Source organism: Gavialis gangeticus, unplaced genomic scaffold (genome assembly GCF_001723915.1).
Source record: "Gavialis gangeticus isolate Ggan-Ray unplaced genomic scaffold, GavGan_comp1, whole genome shotgun sequence".
NCBI lineage: Eukaryota > Metazoa > Chordata > Crocodylia > Gavialidae > Gavialis > Gavialis gangeticus.
In genome coordinates, this window is record NW_017729033.1 from 21857320 (window position 1) to 21865918 (window position 8599).

General features: G+C 42.8%; 1 protein-coding gene across 4 annotated transcripts in view; it reads left to right on the forward strand.

The window, feature by feature from the left end:
- Window positions 1–8599, forward strand: part of HTT (huntingtin) — a 214677-nt gene that overhangs the window by 123478 nt on the left and 82600 nt on the right. For all 4 annotated transcript variants that reach the window (XM_019526059.1, XM_019526060.1, XM_019526061.1 and 1 more), the window contains 2 exons: window positions 27–262; window positions 3581–3723. In XM_019526059.1, the coding sequence (XP_019381604.1) occupies window positions 27–262; window positions 3581–3723 (379 nt within the window). The remainder of the gene's footprint in view (window positions 1–26; window positions 263–3580; window positions 3724–8599) is intronic.

Below are 8599 nucleotides of genomic sequence, written 5' to 3' on the forward strand. Positions count from 1 at the left end.
TTTTTTTTTTTTTTTTTTTTGATTAGGCATCAGTGAGCACTGTCCAGCTATGGATATCTGGAATCCTTGCTATCCTCAGAGTTCTCATTTCTCAGTCAACAGAGGATATAGTTCTGTCTCGTATTCAAGAGCTTTCCTTCTCCCCATACTTAATCTCACGTCAAGCAATTGACAGACTACGGTATGGAGAGAATGTGTCCACTCCTGAAGACCAATTTGAGGTGAAACAGGCTAAGTATATGCCTGAAGAGACATTTTCCAGGTATGTTATCTGCTAAACTTATAGCCTTTTGTGTAACTTTTGGTGATGTATTAAGTATTGGAAAAAAATAACCAATTGTAACTGGACAGCATCCAGAAACTTCTAAATGTTACTTGTATAGATGAGGAGCGGTGGTAAGCTGGGAAAGGAGCTTGTAGGGTAGAGTGGGCTGGGCTGCAGGTGGCCATATGATGTCGGGGGGGGGGATGAGAAATGTGTTTTGTTTTGGTCTTTTTTTGCAAGCTTAGTTGATAAGGCCAGGCATTATAGGAAACTGGAGGGGAAGTCCTGACCTCATTGAAGTCAGTGGCACAAGTCTCACTGACTTCAGTGGAACCATAATTTCATCTTGGAAACTGACTCTTCTTTCTCACTTCCCTCAACCTGTCTTGTAGTGTAGGTGTCTGATAATCGTAAATTTCAGGATTTTTACTTGTCAAGAGTAAGGGCCAGTAAAGAATTCCTCCCCCTTCCTTTGGATGGTTGACTACAGCTAAAGCTGGGGTAGTATTCTTTTTTGTTGTTGTTGTTGTTTTGTTGGTTTTTGACTGATGCTTCTGCTGGTGTTTTGAAATTTCTGAGGTTTTTTGATGTTAGATCTTGCTCTTCTGCTCAGGGTCATGCTGATTACCACATTTAGGGTCAGGAAGGAATTTTATTCCTTAAATCAGACTGGCCTGAACTCTGGTGGCTTTTGTCTTCCTCTAGTGCAGGGCAGGATGCATCTTAAGACCATAGCAGTCATTAAACAAATACTATCCATCTTCTTCATGCAGATCATGGACACTGTATTTCCTCTTTTTTTTTAACTTATTACATGTTTGTGGGGGTTCTTGTTACTTCAGGTGTTTGTGCTGGATTAAAGTGGTGGTTTGAGGATTATTTACAAACTCCTGGGAATGGATTTAATGGCTCATGAGACTCCTCCTAATTCAGTTCCACACTTGAACTTAAGTGACAAAAGGGCAGGATGTTTTGAGTGACTTTCTTTCATTTTCACAAGTAAAGAAAGTAAGGGTTACCTTTTTAAAACAATTAATTGGAATCAAGAACTGTCTTGAGGAGGAGGACTTCAGCAAAGCAAGTGAGAAAATTCGGATAGGGGTTAGTTGAAACTACTTTGGTTTTAACTGCAGAGGAAAAGGATCAGGATAGATTTTTTTTTTTTTTTTTTTTTTTGTTAACCACCTGAGTGAAGGTTTGAGAAGCTCATGAGAAGAGTAGGGTCCAATTTCCCTGCACCTTCCTTCAGTGAAGGGTGAGGATGGAGTTACATTTAGATTGGATCTTTGGGGAGAGAGGCCAATTTAGAATGGTTTAAACCTCCTTATTTATCCAGATATACTTTTGAAACAGTCCTCCTTGAACCAGTTCAGGTTTATTTGCAGACACCAGACTGTCACAAGTGTCTGGCCAGTCCTTCATGCTGCACTGCTTTTCACCCTGCCCCAACCCTTGCATGGCAGGTGACTACTCGGGTATGCATCCAGAACTCTGTTGCCCCAACCTGCATTGCCTGCACTTGATCCAGTCTGCTGTCCTGGGCTGATTTGGGTTGGGGGTGGCCAGGTGTGGTGCAGGGAGGGGAAGTACCCCTGCTTCTGGGTTCCTGGGGTGTTGGATTATCTGCAATGCTGCCCCATGTCTCCTCAGCTTTTAAATGGTACTTTCCCCCAGCTGCGTGGTAGTCTTATTCCACTGGTGGAAGGTTGACTAGGCTTTGGGGCATCCCAGCCTGATTTAGACTGGGGGGTTGCCCAGGTGGGTAGAGGGGGCACCCCTGCTTCTGCATGCCCAGAAACCTGGACAGTGCCAAGTACCCAGCACTCCAGGAACACAGAAGCAGGTACTTTCTCACCTGGCCACTCCTAAGGAAAGTCTTATTAAGGCAGTAGCCTGAGCAAGAGATCTTGGGCATCCCCCTGGAGTGCCCAGCCTTCTGGTTAGGGAGAAGCAGGTATTCAGGTAGGTCTTCTACAACTAACCAGCGAGCCCTTTACTACCAAATTTGCCTGTGATGCACCAAACTGGTACTTTGCCAGGAATGAAGTTAACTTGATGAGTGACTTGGGAAAATGTCTTTTAAAAGCTATGAAAACTGTGACAGTCCCAGAGCACCCAGTTCACAGCAACCCAGAAGCAGGGGTCCAGGCAGCCCTTCCCCCCATGCTGCACACTCCTGGGCAGCCCCAGTTGGGTGGTAAAGTGCAGGAATGGTCTTTATTGAACCTAGTGTTAGTGAGCAGGGGGATTGGAGAATTGCAGTTGTGGTCTATCTTCTTTTTCCTTGGTGTCCAGCGAATCAGGGTCTTTCTCCCTTGCTCAGGGAATATTGGGGAAACTGTGGCATTTGCCACTGGAAGGCAAAATGGGCTCAGTATTCACTACCAAGCCCATCTGCCACCCCCTGGTGGCAGGTTAGCAACACTGGAGTACCTAAAAGGAGACTATTCTACTTGGAAACCTTGGCTTTTTAGGTGTGGGCACCTCTCAGTTGTGACTCTTGTGAACCAGTTCCCAGTCGGTGATATTCTTGAGATAGTTTGAGTGTTATGTCTGCCTGCACCCTTAGATGCTAACTGAGGAATGGTATGGGTGAATTTGAGACTTGGCAGGTAGGCTTTTAGTTTCATCCTTGGCTTTTGAATGATTATTCCATTGGCCATCTTCAGGTGATTTAATGCTGCTGCCTGCTAAGAATGTGGAAGCCACAGGGGAGATGGTAGTGCTTGGTGGTACGGTGTTGGGGGCCCTCAAACTGGGATGAGAGCAAGATTTTGTGTAAGGTAGGAAACTGGTCGTAATAGTCTAGTCTCAGTGCCTCATTTCATCTCTCGTGTCTTGAGAGGTTGCCTACTTCATGTTAAATGCAAGGTGGGCAGTTTTAATAAGATGGTTATCAGTGATTTTGATAGAGATTGGGAGCTATAGAACTAAGACTTTGGGCCATCCTCTCACTTTGAGGGGGGAAATAAACACCACAATTTTCATCAAATTCTGCTTTGAAAAATAAATTTGACTGGAGCCAAGAACATGATCCTTGGGGACAGAGGAAGAAAAGAGATTTAGGGGAGAACAATTTAAAAATACATTCTGCAATATTTTTTCAGGGAAACATTCCAAAGTTTAACTGAGTAGGAAAATACTAACTTGGAACAGATAAGAAAACAAGTACACGTGTGTCTTTTTTGAGGGCTTTTTTTCTCACTGCTTTTTACAACTTCCATAGGGAACAGTTCATGTTGATCTAGTTGGTTTATATTGATATTTTACTTCTGTTAATTTTATGTACTTACTGTGTGTGTTGGTTCTTTCTAGGTTCTTATTACAGCTAGTGGGCATTCTTCTGGAAGACATTGTACATAAACAGTTGAAAGTGGATATGAATGAGCAGCAGCATACTTTCTATTGCCAAGAGCTGGGCACACTGCTTATGTGCCTTATACACATCTTCAAATCAGGTAATAATCTCAAAAAAGTTGTTTTGTAGCATAAGGGAAATTCTTCCTTGTTCTAAATCGGTTGTTTTGAGTTTTAAAATGTGTTTGTTGAGGATACTGGCTGTGTACAAAAGATCTCTCCTCTTCAAGATATTGCATGTCTCCATCAGACAGCCTTTTCAGATTTTGTTGTGTGTGTACCCCTTCTAGGACGTTTCCGTGCTCCATTATTTCTAGTTTGTTCTAGAAAGAATAACTTTCTTCCACTTACACTTTCCTTTTAATTGTCTAAAAGATTCCAGTTAAGAAAAGCCAATCACTCTCTTAACTCTTAGGCTGGGTTTCCCATATTTCACCCAAACTGATGAGGCTTGTTACAGGCATCCAAGCCATCTAAGATTTTAAATACAAGCCTTGCAAATATAAGGTTAAAATCTTGCCAAGGTTGCCTTAGCTTTCCATTATTGTATAGAAATACAAATACATCTGGGAGTTCTGTTCCAGCCATGTAGTTAGAAAGGCACTTCAGTTTTAAAAGTGGTCCTAGGCATTCCTTTCATTAGGTGCTTGAACATTAGCTCTAGGAGAACAAGCCTTCTTCCCTCTAGTTCTAATTTCCTGTCTACACAGCTAGATGCTGCAGCCTTTCTTCTCTCTGCATTCTCTGCCCTTTTTCTTTGATTTCTGGCTACTAGGACCTTCCTTTTTCCTTCTGATTTTCAGCCTGCAGTACCTGGCCCCTGGCAGCATAGCAGACTGGTTCCTGCTTAGTATGGCCTTTGTTCTGCCACCAGCCTGCTGTTCCACATGCTGTTTCCCCACAGACCTAAGGGGATCACAGTAGCACCAGAGCTTCTCCTGGAGCATTGCCAGCTAGCACAGATCAGCCTAAGCCACCTGCAGCTGCTCCACGTGTCTCCTATCCCCTTCCCTGTGACGGCTTGGTCTGATCCACCATCTGGGGTACACATGCTCTGCTCCTCTGGCTTGCACAGTCTTACCAGTCTGCCTTGTTTTCTGATGAGGATATCCTGGAGCCAGCTCAGCCCCCTCCCCCAAAAAGGTAGGCAAAGTATCCCTCCTCTACCCCAGAGTTTCTCCTTTAGCACTAAGGGCCCCAGTTCTGGGTTCCTCTCTGTATTCAGAAGGGTCTCTTCTCTGTACCTTCTCTGGGGTAAGTACTATTTTTGAAGTACTGATTATGACAGCTCTGTGGGGTTTGAGCTATCAATATCTCCTTGGGCATCTTGAGGCCTTTTATTTTACTTTTTTTAAGTGAGGTTCTACCAGGTGCTTGAATTCTGTCTATGTGCAGGGCTTCATGCCTGTCAGCCTTTTACCTTCTCCGGTCATTCAGCCTAGTTCTGTTCATTTGTGAATCATGTAGGTTCTGTCTGTGCAAACGTATTGGGAGCACTTGTTCCAGAATAGTTGTTTCTATATAACCACATATACAAGCTCTTGGTTTGGAATAAGTGCTTTACCCTTGGGAAGTGAATGACACGATAGTTGAAATTTAAACTGGTAGGGGGACACATACTTCTCTCACCCTTTGTCTATCCTATCTATTTAGTTGGTAGCAAGATCTGTACTTGTGATAACATCTTACTGTGCACAGATGGGCACCCACTCTGGTTGTGGCTTTTAAGCACTGCTCTAATACAAGCATCAGAGAGATGGAACTTCTCAAATCTCATTCACTTTTTCTTAATTTCTAGAAACCTTGGGATGTGTAGCTCTTCACGATGAGGAGAGGGGTCTTAATAAACATGGCTTCTGTCGTTCCTCATGCTACACTGAGTGGAGATCTATGCCAGTTTATTCCTAACCATTCTGATAAATGTTCTCTTGGCTCTTTTAGTCCCCTACCTGAGGGAGCTGCCAAGAACTGCAGTAGAGCAGATATTGAGGGCCGGAGAGAGAGAGAGAGTGCAAGTACCTGTCTTTTGGCATGGTGCTGTCCCACAAGCCTTTAGAAGATAGCTAAACCCAAATATTAAACAGTCTAAGAGTAATTGGTGCTGTCATACCTAAATTTTAAATCTGCAGGAAAAGTTACCCAATCTGCAACTGAATTTTATCTAACTTTACTTTCGTGTCTGTTGCCAAAAAAGGCATTGTGTTCCTTTCAGTTAACCATTAACACCTTAGCAAGCAAGCATACAGAGGAGACTCCTCTGTATTACCTCTGCACTAGCCTTGTATTTTTCTTTACTAGCTGCTGTTCTCTGATTGGTTCCTGAAAACATTACACTTATTCCAGTAGATTATCAACAAGTGCTTCCAGACCCTATTCTTAGGAGTTTTTGAAGATTTTTACCATTTTAGATGTATGTACTTAAAACTTTGGAGCAATTACTTTTTCACAGAATTGGAGTAGTTTAAACATGCTTATGTGAACAAAACCAGGGTGGGCACAGAAGATAAAAAAATACCTTTTTACCATCAGTACAGAAAAGAAAGAAGGTACCTATTGAGATGTGACAGTGAGTCTTGTAATTTCTTATTCCTCCACCTTGGCCTCCATAACATTGCCCTAGTGTAGCTTATTCAGAGTCATTTTAAAATCATCTTCCTTGTTTGACACAATCACAGAGTCTCCATTTTCTTGGTCACACACTTTCCATAAAATTCAAGGTTGTTGTCTTGGTCTTCAAGGCTGTGTATACTTTTCTGACCTGACTGATCTTTTCAAGTCTTCACTAATATCATCCCTGATCAACAGTTCATCCTCTTGTCCCTCAGCAATTGACAGAAAAGGGATGGTGCTATGGGGTGGTTGGGGCATTTGTCTGGGACTTGGGAGATTTGGGTTCAAGTTTGTGCTCCGCAGATTTCTTTTGTTGGCTTGGGCAAGTCGCTTAGCCTGTCTGTTCTGTAGCTTCCTGTGCCTAAAATGGGAATTGCATAGCTTGTGTACAAAAGTACCAGGTATTTTAGCACAATCTTTCATGCCACTCATAATGTTTGCAACCCGTCCTGAACAGCTGTGCTTAGCTACTGCCTTGTATTCCTTGAACTTTTTCCTAAGAGATTCTTTTGCTGTGATTGTCCACTTCATTAGAAAATTTGCTTCCACAGTCTCCTTTTTTCAGAGGGTTCCTATAGCCAAACAACTTCTGACAGTGTACACGTTTGGGTAAATGGACTCCACGTAATAGATGCATGCTGGAGCTGCTCAGTGCTTCAGGCTGATGCCCTTGTAGTTGAATTGTAAGGTCACAGGATTTGATAATTTCAGCTTCAGTTGTTTGCCTTTTCTGAATCCCCCGTGTTAACAGTGAATAGGAAGATAGATAGGAGAGCTGAGCTGGAGAGTATCGCTTCTGATATTTTGGTGGCTGCTTCTCTAACAGTCTTCCCTTTGGTTTACTGGAGGGGAGCCAAACTTGCATCTCCATTACCAAGACTGCAAGTGTGTGAGGTATAGAAGGAGTGGTGTGAATGGAAAGGACAGAAGAGTTTTTCAGCTTGAGTTATTGATCTCTATTCCTGGTTTCACAGCAGGCCTGGCTTCCTGGCCCTTGTGGAAGTCGTGTTCTTCCGCTCACAGCAAGTAATTTTTTCTATGGTGCTTTCATTGACAAATAATTGTTAAAACATTCATGAAATAGAGTAGCATAATCATCCATGATGGAAAAATCTCAGTGCTCTTGTTTGAAACTGGGGTTGGGAAGTGTGGGGTGAGATCAGGTCAGGTGCCATACAGCTTGTATTTTTTGTGCAGTAGGCCCAGGAGCAAGCACTTGAGAGCAACTGGATCAGCAGGAGCTTGTCTACTCAGACCTGCTTCCTAGCTCCATTGCCAGCTTCTTGGGCTTTCTGTTTCCCCTTTATTCCTATCCTGACTCTGCTTGCCAGCCTTTCCTTTTCCCCACATGGTGGTTAAGAGTTTTTATCAAACTCCTTCCTAGTAAACCACCCTAAGGCTTCTCACTTTTCGCCTTAACACTTCCCTTACTGCTTGGCTTGGAAAGGAAGAGTTGGTTAGAGCCCTTCTGTGTAAAGTGTCCCATTTTCCAGAGGAGAAATTTTCTCTGAGCTGGCTTTCTAGTACTGTCTCTCTAAGCACTTGGAGGGAAACATGCATTCATTGCCTCCTGTCTTCTCCTCATAGCCCTGTTTGATGTGGGATGTTGGGGCCTTAAGATTCTTGAAGTTGAAATTAAGAACTCGTGTCTGGAGAGCAAATGGTATCGAATTACTTAACTGCTTGTTACTTTGCTTTTCCTGGTTTGCATTATTGGGAAACAAAGTTTAGCAACCTCACAACTTACCTATTGCCTATTCAAAGAGTGTGGAAATTATTCACACGCAGTATTAAGGTGTATATGTGTAATTGGCCCTTGAATGGCTCTCTTACATAACGACTTAGATGCTTGACAGCAGAGCATGTTAAAGCACCCAAGCAATCATCACAGTTGAGAAGTCTAATCTCAAGATCTTTTTATTTAGGAGCACGGGTGCTATTTGTCACTCATAACCAGGGATCCTGGTTTTCCCTGTTTAAACAAATCCAAAATTCTCTGATTTTTTTTTTTTAAACCCCCCAAATCCACATTTTTCTGTAATTTTAAAATGAAAACAGATGGATATAGATACCAGTTGAACACTATATTTTATTGATATTTACAATTTTAAAGCAATTTGGAAGCTTACCAGTGCCTTAATAAATATAACAAAATAAATTCTAAATACCTATATATTTTGGCATTTCACTGTTTTGTTTTTTTTTATTGTGGAAAATCAGCGCTCCCCTGCCCCTTTTGCTCACCAGGATGCAGATCCCCAGCTATAGCTGTTGCCCCCCGCTGCTTTGTGGTACTGAGCAGCCCTGATATGCTGGTGCCCTGCTTATGCCATTGTCCTTCACTGCGACCCACAGTCCCCCACCCCC